General features: G+C 39.6%; 1 protein-coding gene across 3 annotated transcripts; it reads right to left on the bottom strand.

The window, feature by feature from the left end:
* Positions 1–867: 867 nt before the first annotated feature.
* Positions 868–22,308, bottom strand: PROSER1 (proline and serine rich 1). 3 transcript variants are annotated; one of them, XM_076364198.1, is made up of 14 exons: positions 21,908–22,308; positions 21,449–21,660; positions 18,665–18,730; positions 17,861–17,929; positions 17,300–17,394; positions 15,322–15,415; positions 14,699–14,809; positions 13,871–13,954; positions 12,466–12,544; positions 10,051–10,146; positions 9,885–9,929; positions 5,826–7,587; positions 5,014–5,161; positions 868–3,667 (listed from the first exon to the last, which is right to left on the bottom strand). In XM_076364198.1, the coding sequence occupies exons 2-14, from the start codon at positions 21,542–21,544 to the stop codon at positions 3,545–3,547; spliced, it is 2,868 nt and encodes a 955-aa protein (XP_076220313.1). In that variant the 5' UTR covers positions 21,545–21,660; positions 21,908–22,308; the 3' UTR covers positions 868–3,544. The 3 variants fall into 3 exon arrangements, with proteins under 3 accessions (XP_076220313.1, XP_076220315.1, XP_076220314.1); XM_076364199.1 differs by lacking the exon at positions 21,449–21,660 and having other exon boundaries at positions 869–3,667; XM_076364200.1 differs by lacking the exons at positions 18,665–18,730; positions 21,449–21,660; positions 21,908–22,308 and having other exon boundaries at positions 17,833–17,900.
* Positions 22,309–22,565: the final 257 nt, after the last annotated feature.

The raw sequence follows: 22,565 nt of genomic DNA, 5'->3' as shown, positions 1-22,565 counted from the left end.
AGATTTGTCAGCCTAGTCCCTTCCTGGCCCTGAATTCTGCCCCCAGAACAGATGCTAGCCTATTTGCTTCAGGCTCGTCATTTCTTTCCCCCAGATCAAAATTTAGGAGAAGGGACAGGACACAGAGAAGATTAACAGTACCATCCTATTGCTTGCAGGAACGTCCCCATATTGCTCCTCGTGAAAACGGCATCAGCTTTCAACAGCTGAAGATGAGGGGATGACAGGAGGCACCCCTTTGGCTGCACTTCGCTAGAGCACGAGAGCATGAGAGACAATCAAAGGGATCGCTCCCATCTCAATCCAGAAAGGAAGGCAATTTGCAGGAAAGTAAGAACATTCATACCCTGGCAAGTTTCCTTCCAGGCCCAGCCAAACTCTCAACACTCACTTGCAAATCAGAGGACGAAGAGGACAGAAAATTGCTCTGTTTCTCTCGTATTCACTACTGCTGCAATTAAAGCACTTGAAAGAAACATTGAAAATGACACGTGTTTGCAAACACAATCCCGGTATGTTCTTAGTTGTTCCGAATGAAGATTTTATTTCAAAGAACATTTCACTACACCTTATCTTTGCAGTCTGTCAACATAGTTGAAATATAGCAGTAATAGGCAACTCAAACAATGAAAAAAATCATAGTTAGTCCAGAATTAAGTCATGCAGCAACAGCCCTTTCCCAGCACAGGCTCAGTGTAAGATCCAGCATGGTTTGCCTCAGGAGCAGACTTTTCCTTCGCTTTTTAAAAATGGTGCTTAAGTAAGCATGAAAGAGCTCAGGACAAATCACCCCCTTCAGAAATTCCAAGGCTGGGTCACAGGAGTTTGCTGCAATGCAGAACACAGACTTTATTCCTGAAGAGAAAAAAATCAATAAAAAACAATTTTACATCAGGAGAAATATTTAAGAAATTGAAACTTACCTTAGTCCTAATGACTGGAAAGTTCAATTTACAAAATCCTGCTCAATATGATTCAGTAAGAACCAGAGAGCCCCTTCTAGACAAAAAAAACTTGACAGTTTAATGCTTCTTAACCTATTTGTTCACTTGTCTAACACTGATGATGAGCTTCCATGTAAAACTACACCAGCTGTGCATGAAATACTCTCTTCTGGGTAGAGGACAGCACATAGACACCACTTAGGAAGTACGCTGTTTCAAGAGAATAGTATTTAACACGGTGGATATTCACTACTACTCACTTGTTTTCATTTGGAGAAATAGGGCTTCCCAGTCTCTTAGGTATCTTTGAGTTGTCTAATGTTTGGACAGAAAAAACCCCAACAACCCACATCCCATGACCATTCAATAGATGTTTTCAGAAACAGACGTACAAACTGCTTACTTTTTGACAAAACACTGCATAACAGCTGATGTCTGGTACTTATCTTTGACTACAAGGTAATGTGAATTAAACTTTGATTGCTTGATGGGGAAACTAGGAGGACTCAAATCGGAGATCAAACTCAGCAGCTCAGTAAGGTTACAAAACGCCTACTGACTTTGACCTACTTTACATTCACATCGATGGGACAAAACCCAGTTTGCTCTTGAGAAGAGACCTGTATTTCTGTTTTCTCCTTCTCCAACTGATCTGCAAATCTACAAAGAACAAGTCATGAAAAGAATGAGAAGGAAAGTATAATGAAAGATGGTAGATTTTTTCCACAGATTTCTTGAGTCAAGACATAAGGCACTGATTTAAAAAGCAGTTCAGAGTGGAGAATCATTGGAATTCAACAGGTTTCACAAAATAAACAAATGTAAAAGTGCAATACGTTTTTATCTTTTGATTTAAAGTAGTATGTAAATTTGATTATTAAAATGCAAGACTACCCAATTGCTGACAAAGTGAATTTTTTATCTAAACACTTCATAGGATATTTCTATTGCCACTCTTTAGGAAACCAGTTTTATAATTCAGTACATAATTGTGCATCATAAAGAAACAGCATAAGCAAGATCAAACATTAGGAGGTGTCTCAGTAAAAACAAGTTTATTCATCTGTATTTTAGGCAAATATGTAAATAGTCAGCAAAGCCTTTTTGCCATGACTGTAAACTTTTTATTTAAAAAAATTGTGTTAAAAACCAATACAGGAATTTCCGTTAATGTTCTAAAAAAGTTTGTTCACATCTTGAAAGAAAATACATTAGCAACATCTCCCAGCAGAATTCATCTTTAAAAAAGTAAAACTCTAGGTGCAGAGCTTTTCTACAGTATAGTATCCTCTACGTTTTAATTTAATCACAGGATTGAATATCATTCTTCTCTATTGTCTCTAGAACATGATCGAGAGTTTATCTTAAATAGATGATATTCAATGATGTGTTACACATTGCCACAGGTACTAACATTATTAGAAGAGTGCACAACTGAATTTCACTAACAAAGCAAGACTTTTCTATATGCTGCGTCATAACCCTTCCTAACCCATACAGTTAATTTAGCTATATGCCTTTAAAATCATGTACGTTTTCCAAGGAAAAATACTAAAAAAATCCATGGTCCAAATTCTGCTCCCTCTTATATTCACAGGGTTACATGAGCACCGTCAAGTTGTGGTTTATAGCCGAAAAGCGTATAGAGAACCAGTGAGTTTATGAGTATAAGGGAGAGAAGAACTTGACCCATGTCTGTAAACATTCACAAAAGTCTGCAGTCAAAAGTGCCGGATAGGCAGCCTATCCGCAGTACAATTATTTCATTCACAGAGAGGTGCGGGGGCAGGGAGAATGTTATGGAACATTGTTATAGAGGCAAATTAAAATGCTTTTATGTACTTTGGAAAGACATATTCTCAGCTAGCTAAACCATACTCCAGTAAAACATAATCCACTTCTACCCAAATACAGCACAGCATCATTTCCTAGCTCTCCTGTTCAGATTCAGACAAAGGAGTACTCAATTCAGCAGCAAGCCCGTGACAATAGTTCAAAGCGTAAGAAAACCCCCACACCCCTCTGACCTAGCCTCCCCTTAACATACTGCTGATGCTAACAGGAGATCCTCTCACATACGAAGAAAAGATCCGAAGAACGATAAACTGACCTTGATCTATGCACACACAAGAAGTGTGCATCTAGACGAAAGATCGTCTACAGCTTTAAGTATCTAGTTTCAGTCTAGATCTCATTCTATATTAACCACATATACCATCCAAAACATAACAGAAGGATAGGTGCTTATACACACTATGACGTATACTTGTTCCCCCCATTCAGTTTGACAGTCAATTGCTCTATTTACATAAACATCTGTTTGAACGTTCCTGATCCTGTAAGACACCAAACATTCAACTCAAGCTAAAAGGAGAGTCAAGGATGCCCAGCAATTCACAGGATCAGACCCTGAATCAATTAAATGCAATCACAAATTAGGTTTGACATCTGACACAGCCTCCTGGAATCATTTTACCCTCATGTTTTCCCCCTCTTTCCCCAATTCGGACCATGCTCCCACTAACGCGGAGACAGCCTTCAAAGTCAATAGGATCAGGCTCTGTCAAGCAACCACTGCAGTCTTTAAAAATGTCTGGTATTTATTGCCATCCGCTCTGGGGCAGACTTGTCTGCAATGAAAATGGTGTTCCTGGTGTTGACGGATAGTTAGCAAAACCTTCAGGCTGAGCTGTATAGTTCTCCAGAGCAGAAGCAGAATGTGCCTTCAAGGAAGAGAAGAAGTTAGGAAACAAAAACAAAGAAACAAACAAAAATCTACATCGAGCAAAATTTCAGGCACAGTATCAGTCCTAGTCAAGCCAAAACAAACAAAGTATAATCTTAAGTATGCAAAGAACAGAGATGAGCAATGCACCTATACGCAGATGTTAAACTGCAGTACAACTATTGCTCTGAAATACCAGAGAATGAGGAAAGCAGTTGGATTAAGAGGAAACATGAAGAAGCGTTAATGGCATTTACTTTCCAGCGGAGTAAGCCACAGCTGATTTGGAAGGCATAGCTTCATCAGGAGCTGTAGTATTTCACTAACTTTGAACTTTCTTTATCTTCATTGCTCCAGTACCTAAGTGTGAATTTTAGTGATTGGAACTTACAAACAAGAAAACTGACGTTTCCTCAATGCAATCTGCGTACATAGATTTCTACAGAATAAATAAATTCCTGAGCTGCAAAAGCAGCATGGCCTAGATTAAGTAATTTCCTTCTTCCCATCTATTTCCCCTGATACTCAAAAGATATCTGACAATATTCTGCATATTGAACAGTACTTAGACACATGCTCCATTTCAAAAACTGATGTGTCACAGAAGAGAGAAAACATTACTTCAAGACACTCAACTGCCTCTTTTAGTATTTTGTACAGAAGGACAAATTTCCTATTGGAATCCTTAATCTGTACAGAGGCCGTTTTTAACAAAAGGCAAACTAAACATTTAAATACAAACTCTGATGATAGTTTCAGTTAACTTATGTAGGTTGACGACTGAAACAAGTTGTTCCATGGACAAGAGAGATGATGAAACTACACATTACCTAAAGCCACCTCCAGCTTATATTACAACAATTGTATTCGTGGGAACTATCAAAAGAAAGGCACAACCACAGCAGACACAAATTCTAGACAATCTGTGTAAAGAGGCACATAACTCACAACAAAGTGGTTTTCCACAGAAATCTTTAAGTATTAAAATGTCAGACTGGAACTGAGCACAGATTTTGCAACTACATGGTCAGCTCACTGGATTTAACACAAACCTAGCAAAAAATTCACTTGCGTGTCTTTTCTTTTTTCTTTCACTTCTCCCCATTTTACAAAGAGCTTTCAAAAAGGGTTAATCACATTCATAACGTCCAGAAGAATTGTATGTTGGCCTTGAGTAAGAAGTTAATATGAGTTGTTCCTTATCATCGTCCTTGTAATCAGTTCTCAAACAGGTTAAGGGTTTTAATCATTTACTGACTTAAACTAATCCCAAGAAGTTAACACGCAAGTACATGCTCAAACGACTACTGGAAGCAAAATAGTATTAACAAATAGGCATGTTACCTGTAGTAGCGCTGACTGTGCAGCCGCACTGTGCTGCAATTCCTGCAAGGAAGATTGTGCGGCACTTTGAGGAAAGCCAGGGATACCAGGGAGAGATAAAAGACCAGGAAAAACTGCGTTTCCCGGTGTCTGTAGTCCAGAAGTCAAGCTGAAAGAATGTCAAGATGCGGCTGTTATTAGGAACATCTGCATCATGTTTTATCCTATGTTTCTCTCTCTATAAGCTTACGTCTATATAAATTAGAAAAGCACCTCTTTTTCTAAACCTCATAAAGGCCAGAATTTCAAACAGAAGCCCAGTCTCTACCCACCTACACATTATTCATGCACACACAAACCAAGACTGTCTGGAGCACACCTAAGAAGGGAACTCAGAAATTTCTGTACCTCGGCTGTGCCTACAATTTGCACACAAAAAAACTTTACAGACAAAAGTTAATGCTGAGTACTTCCTTAAAACATAGGAACATCTAAGATATTGTCTGCTATTACCTGGATGTGTCAATGGATGCCCACGTGGAATCCATTCTTGTAAAAGCCTAGGAGGTGCCAAGTATCCTCATCTGGGAAATAAGATCACTCAGCACCTCACTGGATTAGACTGCCATAACAGGGACTACCGAGGACAACCTATTTAGTAACTACTCTATCAGTTTCTAAAGTCAGGTTGAAATCTACTGGTGAACTAACTTTAAAAATTAACTGTAATTACTAGCTGTGAGTGAAAATAACGTCTACGCCTGAAGTAAAATCAGTGTTTTGCTCAAGAGAAAAAGAAATGGTTCTGACCTCCTTCAGAAACAGAAACATACCCAGCCTGTGCAACAAGTGCAGAGTTGAAGTTTGAGCTAAAGGCCGAGGCAAACCCTGGCAGGACCGGAGCCGGAGATGGGGCTGTGGCAGCTGCCGGCAATGGTGCAACTGCTGCTACTGCAGAAGATGCCTGGAGGCCAGGGAAAGAAGGGAGAGCAGGAGTGACAGAGGGTGTGTTAGAGACAGGAAAACCAGGGAAGGATGGGTTTGATGATCCCAGAGGTCCCTGGGCAACAGAAAAAAGGGAAGGGACGGCACTGGACAAGTTAAGCGAGAAGGGTGGAGCAGAGACTGTTGCTGAGGCGGCGAGTCCTGAGAGTACGGCGGCGGTGGAACTCACATGAGGGGCAGACACGGCTGAAGCGGTTGTAGACGGAGTAGCTAACAAAGACCCTGGGAGAGTGACGGGCGGTGTAAGTGCTGGATTACCAGTAAAAGCAAAGTTACTGGTTAGAGACGTAAAAGGAGGAAGTCCATTGAACACAGGGGCAATGGGAGCAGAGGAGCCATGTGGGGCGAGGGAAATGGAAGCCAGAGAACTGGAATTGTTCAGAGGAGCACTCAAAGAGGAGAGACCTGACAGCGCTGGATTCAGGGAACTGGGTAAACTGACTGGTACTGAAGCTGCTGATGTGTATGCACGCCCGAGCGCTGACAGTCCTATAGTGCCATGAGATGGGCCGGCTGAATGAGAAGGACCTTTGAAGGCCGAGAGGGTAGGACTCATGGGTTCTGTTTTGACCAGAACTGGGATACTTGTGGCAGCTGGGGCTGATGAGAGCTGCTGATCAGGATTAGTAGGGCTTGTGCCATGCAAGAGGGAGGCTGATGAGCCACAGTTGACTGGCATAATCGATGGCGAAGTGGTTAAAGGTGACTGTGCAGGCAATGTTGGAGGAGTGGAACTAGAATTGGCCACAGATGGGGATGGAAGACCTGGAAAAATGGCCAGCCCGGGTGTGGAGGAACGCTGTGGTGTGGGGGTGGCTGATGGAGTATAACATTTGTTGACAGAGGAAGTGGGAGGGTCAGAGCTTTGATTAGCAAGAGCAGATAAAGAAGCAAGCTCACTTGTCATAGCAGAAGGTAAAGCAGATGAATTGATTAATGAAGTGTCATTTGATGTCAGAAATCCCTTTAAGACAGACAAAATTGGGTTAGGCAAGCTAAGCGAACCAGGAATGGTAGTGGCAGGAGAATTAGCAATTGTAGATGGAACAGGACTAGAAATCCCTTGGGCGTTGGGAGGCAAGGACAAAGGGAGGCCAGCAAAAACTGATGACAATGGAGTGGGATTATTAGCAGAAGCAATTGAAGAGGTTGCAGAGAACGGGAGGCCAGCAAATGGTGCAGTAGCAGATGCGAAAGCTTCACTAGGCACAGCTGTGGCACATGACGTGGAAGAACCTTGCGGAGCTGGCGTAGCAGTGGGTATAGAAGCCAGCCCAGAAAAAACTGCAGGGATAGGGGTAGAGGTTGCACTGTGAACAGATGTGACAGGAACACTAGGCAATGAAAGGGATTTGATGACAGTAGGGGTTGGGGTGGATGGCTGAGATGTATGGATGGAAGAGGAGACCTGTCCTGGGAAAACAGGAAGGACAGGGGTAGACATGTTCATCCCAGGTATGAGTGGAGTTGCAGGTGCTAATGGATGGCTTATTGCCTTGACAGGTGATGGGGTAGGGACTGGAGTAGCAGCAGGTGTTGAAGGATTAGAACCATGAGGAGTAAAGAGCTGATTCGCTTGTGCAGAAAAAGCTGCAAAGAAACAAAACTGGTAAGAATACTTGAAACTGTCAGAAATGTTTGAAATCAACACAAACACATTTTATACAGCATTTCAAAATATGATACACAGGCAATAGCTAACATACAATGTCTGTATATAAACAATGAACACTGGAACCTATGAAAACAAAACAAAAAGGTACGTACAAACACATCACACAAGTTGTACATCATGTAGGCTACCACTCCTCTTTAAAACACTTTGTGACATCTGCTACCTCTTCATGATCTCATGCAAGACAGTTAGATACTCAAATATACTCTGTAAGAATGTCTAAGTGATACAGGTAAACACCCTCCCTCTGGTCCCTAACATCTGGCAATACCCAAACCAGATCTAATATTCCATCAGCATCAGATCACCTGGGCTCCTCTGCATCCACTCTCACTGAAGGTCAGAATTTCCTTCAGAACCAGTTAATTCAATGTATCATGATTTCAGAGAAGTTTAGTCAACAACTGAAGAAAGCTGATTTCAGGTGCTGGTATTTTTCTTTCCTTCAAAATCAGGTCATTCTCTTCACTGTGTTTCCTTCAGATTTTGATTCTAAGAAGGTACACTTTTAAATTCATGTATCACACTACAGTATTAAACTAACATTGGCACTTGACCTTTTCAACAAATATTTCTGTAAGTCTGAAGGCAGGTGTCTATAACTGAGACAAGCACCTGCCACTAGGAATATCAGCTTATATCAACCCTACAAAGTAAGTCAGAGGCATCAATCAAGCTGAAGGAAAAGAGGCAGGCACACTGTGAATGGCAATGTGGGGGTTAATGGAAAGAAGCTGCATTTATGAACACTGGCACGTCAAGAGCCTTGATATGCCTCTATCTGGTTTCCTGTGGAATATGAATGTGTTAATTAATCACTCCTCTCAAATAACCCTTGTGCTTTATTTTACTTTTAAAATAATCTGTTCAACTGTAAGCAAATCACTGATCCAACCAAACTCATCACCCATAACTCTTGTAACATCTTAGATTTCTCTCTTGCCCAAATTCTACATACACACACACAAACCCAAAAATGGAATCTTTAAAATCTTGGACCTAAGTTGATATGACAAACTCCTGTTTTATGTATCTTGAAACTCTAAAACTAGAAAGTTGGCAAACTACCTCCTTTTACATTATTCTTTTCCAAAACCCTAGACCCAGATTGCTTGGCTCTGGATTCTGTCCTCTCCTCATCCTGCTTCCAAGCTGAAGACTCTCCTAAAGATCACAGTTGTTAATCCTGACAGCCAAGATAATCACCAGAGAAAGACTGCTGCAATAGAACCCAGAGCTGTTACTGAATTTCTCCTCCTAACAGAAGATATGATTCCTTACACTGTACTCATTTAGCAGTATAACTACCTTGGTAAATGCATGCACACTTAAAGGGGTATATATGAATAAAGTGATTCTTTGAAACAGCAACATTTCTGTAGAACCAACCCTGGGCATAGAGGAGAAAAGACAAAACATAACTGCCTCACCCCCCCCAAATATTTACAGGAGCTAAACTTATTATGGTCATCTTATCTATTTTGGGTATTTGTTAATATGCCTAACTCAATAGTCAGTAGATTCTCAGTTTCCATTTGTCAAACCTAACAAAGTATTATCAAAGCCTTTGTATAAGTAGTTCATAATGGTATTTATTATTATGATTTGTACTAAGTGTACAAATCGTACGAAGTACCACACAAATAGAGAAAAAAAAAATGCACAACTCTCTTCTGCAGTAAGAACTGGAATTTAAAGGGTAAGACAAAAGTGCAGGTAGACAGAGTTGGATGTATCAGTCTGAGATAAGACACTCTACACATGGATTTCAACAAACTATAAACAAAGAATCTGTCTGTCTTGTATTCCTAGCTTCCCATTGCAACTAATACATGAAATTAAAATGTGAATGAGTTTTCAAATAGATGTCCAAAGTTTTACAACTGCAAAGATATTAATGAAGTGTTTCAGTGCACTATGTTGCAAAGAATATTTTGATTTATTTTAAATGATTTCTCACATACTTAAATGCTGAAGAATATAAAACTTTAATGAGCTAAAACAAAAGACCGAATTTTAATGTTTCAATGCTTCTATGTGCCAAATGTCTGAGATGATTTTTTTCTCAGCTCTCAAGGGATCCTATTCCAACAGTAGTTAAATACTTAGAGGCTTATGAAAATCCCACTAAACAAATAAGTTGTTTACATTTTCTGAACAAATAACAAAGATACAATCAACACAAAAATCCCCCTGTGGATTTGCGATTTACCTTGATTTTGGGAAGGTTTTGCCTGGCTGGAAAGGTCCTCATTTTCTAAACAGAGAACAACAGCTTGTTATTCAAAAGCAAATGAAACTCCAGCAGTGAATGAGCCATTCACAACAATGAATTAGAAAAAATACCACCAAGATTTTTAAAGGGATGCATGCTTTACCTGATACCACTTGATTAGCAGCATACGGCGGAGGAGCTGGTAAGCCTGGAGCTATGACATTAGCCATTGGAACTAAGCCAGCATTGTTGTAAGCACCTAAAAGAACAAATGCAATACACGTCTCAGTTGTCAGAAGAACCCCTATCTAAATGAACCAGTAAGTGTCTTTTCCTTTAAAAGAACATTTTAAAGACTGTAAGACATTCCTTCACCAAAAAGCCAGACCAATTAATCATCCAGGCTGGATGCTGGCTTTTGCCAATGTCTGCCTGAGTGACATGCATTGTGATCCAAATTTTAGTAAGGGCAGTTCTCTTGAAAGAGCCTGCAAAAGTCAGGTTTCAATTGCTTTCAGTTCCATCTTGCCTGAAAAACTCAAAGGGGAGGAGTGATTCAGAGTGTCTGCAGCATCGTTTGTTCTTTTTCTATTCCTAACTTAAAGGCTGTCGCAACTCTTCCTGTAACATTAAAGCCTTGACAAACAAAAGAGCCAAACGTATACCAGTGACTATGACCAGTCCTCCAACATTAGTAGAAAATTCAGAGAAAAATGTCCCATCTCAAATACTTAGTCTCTCATTCTTCAATATTTCTTTAAATGTTAAGAAATTCAAGTGGGTTAGAAAATTATTTTAATATAAAATACTTATTGTACTTAACATATAAAAAAATACCTTTTTTCCTCCCTTATTCTTTGGAGCAACTCAAACGGTTGTATAGCTGTGGTATACAGTTCTGATGAAGAACATCAGAATTTAAATCACAGGAACATAAGTATACTTCACAGTAGTCCTAAATGAATATTTTAAGAGCATAAGAACTTAGGCTTCATGGGAAAAGGTAGCACTTGAACAATACTCAAAGTGCAGTAATTTGTCATACACAATCCTTTCTGATTTCATACTTTCATAATAGTTCTACCTAATGTCAAGATTTCTTGCATGACAACTCTTGACTGAAAATCAGAAAAGTAACTAACAACCATTGTGTCACCCAGGAAGGAAATGTTAAACCAATACGTATAAGAGGCAGAAAACGAAACATCATTCTGACCATTCTGACTATCGCTTGAAAACAATCACATTCAATAGTTTAAGGTCAGCATCTGCAATCTCATTAAACACATTTTTTATATATATAAATATTTCATCAGTTATGAGTTTCGTTCTCACGAGTTTTTTTAGAAACCATGTTGCAGCCTAATAAGGCCCTGAAACCTCAAAAGCTGTTTCATATCCTAAAACGTACTAATACTCACATCCAGTCACAGGCCAAATTTTGTGCCCTAACTTACTTTGGATGGGGTTTATTTAATATAAATTTGAGCTAGTCTGCAAGTTTCCTGTACGCTTTCTGGGGAGCAAGTCATTTCTAGGGCACAAATCATCAGACTTACTTTAGCTACTAGTAGTGCCCGTTTTTCCAAACTGACTATAAAGAGACTTGCGGACATCAAGTTGGTCAGATGACTCACCCTTCAACATGCATGCTAAGAGCTCTACCATACTTTCTTACCAAGTACCTTAAAAACTCCCTGAAATTCCTAACATCGACAAAGCAAGCTTCCTAACCAGAGCACTCCTTGTTTTGCAGTACAGAATGGCAAGATCAGGAAAAGCTTTCAGCTGCTGCTCAAGAAGACCAGAGTCTGACTACATAAGTACTCCAAGCTCTTCTTCCAAAGAAATGGCAATTGCCTTGCTCCTTTCCAAAAATGTCTGGAATCAAACAGCTAATGCAGCAGAGCAAAGAGAGAGGAATTTATGAAGAAAGACTCAATTTTACCTGAGGCACAAGGCTAGGAATAGTCAGACCAAACACAGGAAAAGGCAATCACTATGCCCCTTCTGAGACTGAAATCGACATGCCCAAACTTTTCTTTTAGGAAACTGTTCTCTCTCCATTGTGATGGAGAGAAAGTAAAACTGAAGGCAACTGAGAAACAGATTATCCCTTCAAATGAGAAACTTTACCGTCCTTCAGCAAGTTCCTACATATTTCCACCCAATCCAGGGCTCTGCCTGACCATATCCTAAGTTTTGGTACAACAGCAACAAGTCAACAGACTTGTCAAGCCAAAGCCCAAACCCCGGTCAAACATTACAACAAAGACACAGCCTTAGTCTTGTCTAACACGCACAATGCCTCCCATAAATTAAATATTTTGTCATCAGAACAGGATTGTGAATTTTCCTTATGATGTGGATGTTGGAAAAAGAAGTCAATATATTCCTCTTTTTATCAACTCTGCAGTCATGACAGGAAGAGGTAGAAACCAGTACCCAGAGCATGCTTAGGAAGCGCAAGCCAATTTCAGATATGATCATGGTCAGAGAAACTGACACGTGACACTTATTACTTAAAAGGCAAATGGATGAAACAACAGCATCAAGCTAAAACACATAGAAGCCTTACTTGGTGCAATAGTTGCATGTGGCCGACATGGTGGGATGGGGTATGGAACTGGTTTGTGTGGATTGTAGGTTGATGGAGCCTACATAAACAAAAAACAAACGGAAGAAGCAATAGTGAAAGCATTACCTAATGTTTCTCAGACAAATAGCTAACATTCAGATACTACTACAGATAGCTGTTCTTCACTGGAAAAATATTTGATAGCAAATTTCTTCATAATACACACAGTGACTGCAAATATTCCACTCTTTCTGAAAAGAATGAAACAAACATCACTAGTATACCTTTAGATTTTAATATAATACTGAACATGGGTGGGAAAGGGAACTTCTTCCTGCCTTGTAGTTTTCACACTCCGCAGTCTTGGACTGACTTCTCATTTTAAAGATTTAGCACATTTAAAACTAACAAATACTTATGAAGTTACCTGTCCCTTTAAAATAATACAGCTTAGTGGGAAACATCTCATAGAATCATAGAATAGTTTGGGTTGGAAGGGACCTTTAAAGGTCACTCATAATAAAAGTGAAAGTAAAACATTTGGACAATACTTCAAAGTAGTATCGGGTTCATTGAAAGTTTGTCCCACATGCTTAAAAATTTTGAAATACAGATCAGCTGTGTTGCTAAGAAACAAGAACCTCCTTCTAAGGCACTGCTGTAACTCAAATTTCCAAGATGCAGACATTTTTTATGTTCATGTGGGAAACCCTCAGAGATTGTAATAAAAAATTGCATATATTTGTATCTAAAACTTCCACTAGCTCATGATGAACTACTAAAAATGCTTTTAGTCTTGTCTTCTGCTACTGTAATTTAAATTCTGCCTTCAAATGCACACACGTTGTATCCACTAGAGAATCCTGTCCCCCACAGATATAAACCAGAGCTTCTTTTCAAGTTAAATAAAAAAAATAGTAGGTCATACTATCTTTATTATAGAATCATAGAGTCGTTTAGGTTGGAAAAGACTTTTAAGATCATCTAGTCCAACCGTTAACCTAGCACTGCCAAGTCCACCACTAAACCACGTCCCTAAGCACCACATCTACACGTCTTTTAAATACCTCCAGGGATGGTGACTCACCACTTCCCTGGGCAGCCTGTTCCAGTGCCTGACAACCCTTTCAGAGAAGAAATTTTTCATAATATTCAACCTAAACCTCCCCTGGCGCAACTTGAGGCCGTTTCCTCTCATCCTATCGCTTGTTACTTGGGAGAAGAGACTGACACCCACCTTGCTACAACCTCCAACCATTATAGAAGTTTAGCTTTGTTTAAATTGCTGTTCTGCAGTCTTCTTGCAACATAACAGCATTTTATATAAAAGCCTCATTGAATTGGCTGGTGGTTGGATTTTTTTTTTTCTTAAAGTTTCATTTATTTACTCATTTATTAGACATACTGGTTTGGATGGTCCAAGTATACGGGCTGCTATTCCCTTTCCTTCATTAGTACATTCTTCAGTGTCCTTTTTGATAGGCGTTCCCTGAAACAAAAGAAAATTAAACTATTAAGTATTAATTTAGAAGTAAATCTTGCTATAGAATTTCTACCTTATTTTTTTTCCTAAACTACATTCGAGTTTTTGAATATTCTAAAAGTGATACTTAACCGTGTTTGTTAGGAAAAAGAAACTGTGTTCTAGGCTTGCAAAATGATAAGAGCATTCCAATAGCTTGGTTTATAACACTGAGCTTTTGTAGAGAGATGCATATTAAAGAGTCCATGTTTCTGCGATAATTAGAATTCTGCATTTTGATTTGTGGACACGACAACTTACATTTTGCAATCCCTTAGTGTGTTCACAGGAAATACTTAACATGCTTGTTCAAGAACTACACTAAGATTAGCAGTATGTACAGTACAGTAAGATTAGCAGTATGTACAGTAGTACTGTAGGGACCACATTAGGTCATCTTATCAACCTACCAGTAAGGCTCTTTACACCTCTCCCAATTCTGCCAAATATTGCTGGAGTTTACAATGTGTTCCTTATATGAACAATGTCTTATTCATGCAGTAATCTTTACTTGAAGCAGCATAGAAAGAATGGGCAAATAAAAAGAATGCAAGTTCCCTATAAATGTGTAATGGGGTAATAAAAAAACCCAACAACATTGCTTTTGATTCCACTCCTCCTTCCATGTATATGAATACTGGTTTTGGTTATACTATAATGAATCCTAAACCAAGGACGCTGTGAAAAGCAAAAGCATAGAATCATGCTTACTGGGAAAATTCCATTTATGCGGCTTGGTTTGCCCTTGGGATAAGGGTTGCCAGGAATCATGCCACAGGATGATATCATAGCATGAGGAGCCTTACAACCCGTTTTTGAAGCCTGCAAAATAATCAAGAAAGGACGTTATTTGCTATCAAATTCAATGCTTCAAAGAAATGAATTACTATTTCACGACATTCAGACTGCACGAATCAACCTACACGGAACAACTCAAAGCTTTGTCTCATATCTTCTTCCCAAATAGTTCAAATAGCGTGAGGTTCTGCCAAAGTCCCCTTTGTTTTGAATAACCCTATTCGGATCACCTCTGCTTCTATTGAACTTGCGGTTAAGCACTTAGTGTTCTCTAAAACAAATGCAGACTGTTTCCTTCAGCATTGGTTGCAATTCTGTGTCCCTTTTTCCATATGATCCTAACGCCTGACAGAAACTTCCCCTTTTATTGCACAGGTATCACATAGCTCTTATCTTTTCGCAGCTGCTTCTTTCAGCTTGTCTTCCACCAGTAGTTCCCAGCAGTCCTCATGGTAAGTCCTGACCCCACAATGACCATAAGGATGGAAACAATACTGTATTTGACAGAATCAAGGATACTAGAGTATCTTGACTACCTGTTCGAGAATCCTTCTGCATCTTTTCTTCTCTGACATATTAATTCTGAACAGATCTTCAATAAGGCGATAATTCTGAGCATCAACAATGTTGCTATTAATAAAGACAGTGACAGATGATTATTGCCGTTCCATATGCTTATCAGAAATAATGCACTATTGAAAAGTGATCAACACTTATTCAGTCAGTACCCAACAGTACATTAAAAAACAATAATTAGTTCAGATCATAACATTACTATTATTATTAAAGTAAACCCTCTGGGCTTAAATATGGACTTCATACCTGTAAGTGAAACATGGTATTAGAATTAAATATCAATACGGAATATTAGAATTAAATATCAATATGGAACAATGGACAACGATAGCTAAACTTTACGGCAAAAATGACTATGCTGACAAAATGAATTTTGCATCACAACAGTTCGTCAGAAAGCTTTAATTGCTACCAGCACACAATTCCCAGCACAGCAGGAAATCAGCAGCTACTCAGTTTGCCACTGTTTCTTGCTAGACTGGTAGAGAAACAAATTTTCATCTATTTACTCCAGAATGAAAAAGATGAAACTCCTGGCAATTTCCTCCATGTTCTGCAGAGCTAGTGAAACCCCTCATGCAGTTCCAAAAAGTACCCTTCCTTTCTCCTCGCTCCTCTCCCAAAAATAACACTAGACACACCAAAGATAACAAGATTCTGCCTGATTCTACCTGCCTTTTTCAAAACCCTGACCACAGCACCTTAACTGCTGTCAAACATTACCTGCCCCATGCAAACTACTGGAAATACAAAACAGCCCCAAAAAGGAGGACTTCTCAAAGGAGGATATTAGAAGAAATGGAATCAGCAGAATGTTGAACGAAGACATGAAAAACACCTCAAAGAATGGTATTAAAATGTGAATGAATTTTCAGCTTTGTTCTCTAGTTTTGATTAGCAAAGTAAGTAGTACATAGATTTGGGTTAGGATTTCTGTATCATGACTCCCTTATTATGCTCTTGCACTGTAGAAATTCAACAGCTGAAGAAGTTACCACGCTTTCCCCCCACACCAGCTGAAGTGCAGCAACTGAAGAGTCTGTGAGCTCCAACCTCATTTCAAGAAGCAAAACTGGTTAGTTTAATGTACCACTGAACTTCCTTTGTTTTGGTCTGAAAGAGACCAGGAGCATGCATACAGCTTCTTAAAGCTCAACTCTGAAAGCAAGATCATGTCTATATCCTCAGTCTTATTTGTTTCATGGGTATTTATATAATGAATTTATATGCCCCAAAATGATCAAGCTGGCTGTAATATATAGCATTCATATGCAAGGCAGACATACTTAATGCAAAAAAAAAAAAAACAACCCAAAACAGAACACTTCATATAATAAATCAAATAAATCCCCTAAACCAGGCGGAAGAGTTCCAGTACAAATATATGTAAAAGGTCGATCCTTGAAGCAGCTGTGTTCAGTAAAAACCCAACTTTCTGGGTAAACATACATTTAGAATATCTATACATCTTTTACAGACATTAGATCTCTAAATCAAATGTGTCAATTTAAGAGATGTATTTACTTAACTCATTTTTACATATGTAATATTTAGAGGGCTTTTCAAATGCAAAAGGGTCAATGCCCAGAATACTCTGGTCTCAAGCCTTTTACATTTCAGTGAGCAGAAATAAGCTTAAGGCCCTCTTTGTTCTCTACAAGATTTGAAGACCACTGTAAAAATACTGGCAAAGTGGCAGTTTTCCACCAGGCAGAGGCCCACATAGCAGCATGCTCAAGACTCAGATGAGCTCTGGAATTTTGCACAATGTCTACTTCTAATTCTTCTTTTTACAGCCACATCAATAGTGGGTTCGCGCTTTACCTTAACTGGCCACAGTGCTTCCTTCTAGAAGTGAAACATATATATTTATAATATATAGGGAAATATTAGTAAAAACAATACAACTTAAGGAAATATAACATGAGAGATACTTACGAAGCTAAGATTTCAAGGGCAATAAGTTTATCTTTACTGAATGTGAAGCAGTTGAGAATATTAACCATTTTTGATGCCGGAACTGCCACTATTTTCTGACAAGTAAGCAAGAAAGAAAAAAGTGTATATAAAATAAGACACTACAATTATTTTAAACCCAGAATGCTACTCAGTAACAGCTTCATACCACGTATTTCAGTAAACATTTAATATTCTCTCCCTCCCACTGGGAAGGAGACTCTATGCACTAAATGCTTAACAAGGAACTGCAAAAAGCACTTGCCAAAAGCAGAGAAATTAGGAAAGCTAACAATGGTTAAAAAGGGCTCCATCCATTCTTGTGATACACAGGAAACGAAAAGATACTTTAGTCAGAAAAGATATCCTGGTTAAAAGTATGACGTTTCCTATTTTGATACCATTGAAAAAGAACGAGATGAAGAGGAAATTTTGAAGATTAAAGGGTAGACCGATCCATCAGTTACAAAAGTAGACATCACAAAATTAAAATAAGATTAAGAGGACGAACTTACTCTAGAAGATTATGCCACAAGAACTTACATGTTGTAAAGCCTTTATTGCCTTGAGCTGTGGTTCAGCCCAGGAAAAGTATCTCAGTAGCTCGACAACCTGCAACAGAAAGGCCTTCAATTAATCTTTTATATATATTAAAAAATTATGCTAACAGCATCAATACGATCTTTCCATTTCTGGAGTATAGCGGTATACTGCTAAAAAACATGCGTCTGTCAGTGATGTTTGATTACATTTGTGCCTACCAGCATCTAATGTTCTTTTTATTTCTAAGTAGGCACCTAAAAATTCTGTGTTATGAGATGAGGTTTCTCTATGGAAATATTTAAAATAGATTCTTACTCCTCTCTACATATTTGCATATATACACAACTGCCACAGTATTAGAATAAAAAAATTAAGCCTTTCTGAAAAAGCTTATAAACCTTCAGTATCTCAAACAGCATATTCACCAAAGAGACACAAAAAAAACAGAAGAAAAAGAAATAGGGAAAAAAATCTACATAGTACCAAAATAAGTTGGATACTTATTACTACATGCCAGTTTAGACTATACATGCAAAATAATCCTAAATTCCATGATGATCAATTTCTCCAATTTTCCCCACACAACAGGAACAAAAATGTAATGATTTTGATAACAAAGTAACTTGGAACTATTTTTAACAGATTAATGCTGATATAATAATAATGAGGAATTATTACTTCTATTTACATCTCCTCAGTTAATAAATAAAAAAGCTAATATGATCAGCCTCAGTATGACTGGAGACACCGTCTTTCTGTATTACTAAATACACAAATTAAACCCATGATAGTGTTGACTTTTACCTGTTCACTAGAAAAGTATCCATGAACATATTCAATAGCTTTTAATTTGTACTCAGTCAATACAGCCTAGAAGATACAGAAAAAAAAGACGCATAATTAGTCCCTCAAAAATTAAAATTACAGCACAATAATCTGCTAGAATAATCTATTAATCTAAAAAAATCTGACCTTATAAAGTGACATTTGCATCAATTACACTGCAATATTTCTAAGTAACAGAATACTCCTTAGATAATTGAGAGAACAATGAAAAGCAGAGATGTAATTTAATTCTTCTGTCAAAAAAAAATTACTCTTTTTTTTTTATTTATTTAATTTTGGCTTTTTTTTGTTGTTTAAAACTCCTGAGAGAACGTCATGACCATTCTTCCTTTTGCCTCTAAGGTTTACATCAACTTTACGTTAAACAAGGTAATACAGTTGATTATTCATACAATCTCTTTGCATGTTCCCTGTAAAATAATTAGCAAAGCATCTTACTTCAGTGAATTTATGAAGAGACTGGATAACAAGTCTGTACAGACAGAATTAAGTATACAAGAAGGCTTGCTCCAAAGGGTGATGTTGTCTTAGCATTACCTTCCCATAGGTCAAACTTTAATATGCAACCATACAAAACAAAGGAAGCAGAGTAGTTTAACGCAGTACTGGCCACCACTTTTGACTTAGTGGCAAGACAGTTTTGTTGATAACCACACGGGCTGTCTAATAGCCAGGGCTTCCTCCCTCTCCTCATACCCAGCTCACTGACAGACATACAAGATGTAAAGATGACAGGTAACAGCTGAATTCCTGCCCCAAACCGGTGCACACACGTTTCTTCCCCAGTTTCCAAGGCCCCCATCTACTGCTAGCTCTCACGCTAACTATTCTCAAATCACCTCCAGCTTCACCCACACACCCATTTCCATCTCTTCCCAATAGCCCTAAAACCTACTCCTAGTCCTTCTTTCTTTGTCCTTGTCCCTCCACACAGACAGACGTGAAGTTCTCCATCGCTGCAACCCAACTGTGAGTAGCACATGTGCACAGAAACCCACCTGCATACTGTTCGAGGCAACCCCCTTCTTTTCTGTACCTCATTAAGAGACCAACACTACCAGACACGCTGAAGTCACAGGGGAAAAAGAAACTTCTCTCTTCATGCTCATTTTTTCTTCTCTCCCTTCTTTCTCTTCACATATTTTGGAAAAAAGCCTGGTATGTCATATAGCAACTTCTTTACCAAAACAAATGTCACTCTTCCTCCTCAAATCAACAACTGAATGACTTTATAATACGAACACAAACAGAAAGCACTGCTATGTATATTTATGGGAAAAAAAAACCCCAAACTTTATTTTCTTAATAATCATAAATATATATGGGGAAAGACAGAACTAAGCTACACATTAAGACATTTAAATAATTGTTCCTGCTAATTGTAGGACTGAAAATGGAATGCACCAACACAACCGATTTGTGAATCACATAATAAAGAAGGTTCTACCACAGAGCTAGAAATTAAGTTTAAACAAAGACCTAGCAACAAAGGTACAAAATAAGCGTTTGGAAAATGAACGTTACACTAGAACAGCACAGCTATTATTAACACAGCACAGCACCGATCCCTAGATCAACAGTAAGTTAGGTTTACAGGAATACAGGCAGATAGCATACAGGAAACATAACTGCCTAAAATCAAATGTCAAAAACCCTTTTGTCTGAAGTCTTTAGTAATCACAGAGCGTATCCTGAAGGGCTGCACTGCAGTAGTAACATCTGAAACATTGCTCCCTCCCACCATCAATTCTCAGAGAAAGTATTCATGTGCAAGTTGTTCCTTGATTTTTTCCCCCAGATTTTCCATAAAAATTCTTAGGTTGGGAGGGAAGTCCGCATCCTGAAATATCTTAGGCTGTCACATTTTTAGCTGGTTACACAGCATGAAACATACCTGTTACATAAAGGAGAATTTATGACCGTGACCTTATGCAAAAATGCAAGTGCAGTTGTGATAACAAAGACTCATCACTGGGGCTTTTGTGTACGGTGGTTTATACCTCAGTATGTTCCAAAATAATAATACTACAACTGCAGCCATCGCTGCATCTCATGCTGAAGAGAAGCTGAACTGAAACTCAACTCTGTAGCACCCAAGTCCCAGTAAAGGAAATGACCTCTCCTAGACAACCTATCATAACAGAAACACCTATTACAAAAGCGCTAAGGATTCCTTTTCTGCCATAAGGCAATCTGATCCGAAATAAGCCCTTCATCTTCACACCAAGACAGCTTTAGCAGGATACATAACTGTTCTACTGTGACACCTAAATCACCTCTGCTTAACTGCAGCAAAACATGTCATCCCAGGTTTGTACTTCCCACGCAAGACAGGAACCATTAATCTCAGAGGTTCTGATTTTTTCTATCTCCTTTTCCACTTCCAGCGTTTGGGGAACTGTCCCAACCACTAACCTCTAGCTTTCCTGTTAAAAGCAGGCCTCTGTGCAGTAAGAAACAAGACCTGACAGACATCGGGGAGCCCAGGTTTGTAGCTCTGCTTCCCGCAACTAACAGGTATTTTGCTCAGTGAGTTTTCAACAGGAGACGCACAAGCGCCGTTCAGAGCACGCATCAAAACGCAGGATTTCACATCCAGGAGGAAGGTGTGCACGTGTGCACGCGCTCCTGAGCCGTGCGAGATGTGGCTTTGAAGGAAGACAGCAGAGCACAGCTTAGAAATCAGCCCTCTCACGTCATGTTTGTGCGTACCTCCTAAACCATCGTATAAAAGGTGGGTACCTCAGATTGTAAGTCCCCATCCCCAGTCAGGCCAAGCAAACGCAGCCCCTCTCCCCAAACAAGAGATACTTGGCTATTTTGGCTTTTCTTCTTCATCTTCCTTGACAGTGAAAATGCCGTGATAAACTTATTAAAATGCTTATTTCAAATGAGCACTCTTCAGGCACATGTTGTTAGCTCAGCGGCAGCAGCCTGGACATTCAATCTGTTTTCTGAGAAAATGAAAATATCTCACTGAGAGCAAGCATGTCACAGCAGCTTTACACTGTTATATCTGACATACAAAAACTAGGATACACCAGCAACACGGGATTATAGTTCTCCACACCGATGTGAAATTTAGTCTTTATTGAATCCTGAAGTGATTATTAAAGAACACAAACACCTAACCTGGTGTGCTCATCAAGAGGAATATTCTACCATCAAATGGTTAAACCAACATGCAAAACGAGAAGTTACCTTTCTAATTTCATCCAGCACGGTTTCAAATGATTTCTTATCCATCTTTATTAGTTCATTCAATGCAGATATTTAAATATGGAAGAAAAAAAAATTTAAAAAAAAAAAATATCCAGGCCAAAGACTTTACCGAGAGTCTTTAAGCATACGGAAAAAAAAAAAATATCGGGGAAAAAAAAAGCAGCGGGGCAAGAAATGCAGCCTGGGATCTTCTCAGCCCCCAGGAACTGAGCGCTGACGCCTTTGCAAGGCTGGACGCGGCGCAAGAGACAAAGGCAGACCGCCGGCTGCTGCTCGCCGCCTCCGAGGGGACCCGCGCCCGCCCACTGCACGATTCGAGGCTCTTCTCGCCGGCGAAGGATGAGGAAGGGCACGGGGCCGAGAGGCCGAGGCGGCAGCAGGCAGGGGGCGGCAGCCGCGGCCCCTCGGAGCGGCCGCGCAACGACCCCGCAGCGCCGCTCCCCTCAGCACGCGGCACCGAGGCCCGGCCGGCCCGCGCCCGCCTGCGGGGCGCCCCCACACCCCATCGCTCACTGCGCCGCCACCCTTTGGTCCCGGCGGTCAGAGGCCGAGGGGCTCCCGAGCGGCCGCCGGGGAACGCGGGGCGGCGGGCCGAGGCGGCCCGGGAAGCGAGGGCGCGGCGCGCAGCCCGGAGCCA

This window comes from Aptenodytes patagonicus, chromosome 1, assembly GCF_965638725.1.
Source record: "Aptenodytes patagonicus chromosome 1, bAptPat1.pri.cur, whole genome shotgun sequence".
In the NCBI taxonomy this organism is placed as follows: Eukaryota; Metazoa; Chordata; class Aves; order Sphenisciformes; family Spheniscidae; genus Aptenodytes; species Aptenodytes patagonicus.
The sequence above is the reverse complement of the archived record's forward strand: the minus strand, read 5'-3'. Positions and strand labels throughout refer to the sequence as shown.

What these genes read in the sequence shown, in the direction of transcription:
- PROSER1 (XM_076364198.1), bottom strand. Translation starts at nt 21,544, where the DNA reads ATGAAGAAGAAAAGCCAAAATAGCCAAGTATCTCTTGTTTGGGGAGAG. An exon ending in ATGGGGACTTACAATCTGAG is followed by an intron (nt 18,731 to 21,448) that starts GTACCCACCTTT and finishes TGTATCTTCTAG; the next exon opens with GCTGTATTGACTGAGTACAA. An exon ending in GCACTTGTTGCACAGGCTGG is followed by an intron (nt 5,162 to 5,825) that starts GTATGTTTCTGT and finishes ACATTCTTTCAG; the next exon opens with CTTGACTTCTGGACTACAGA.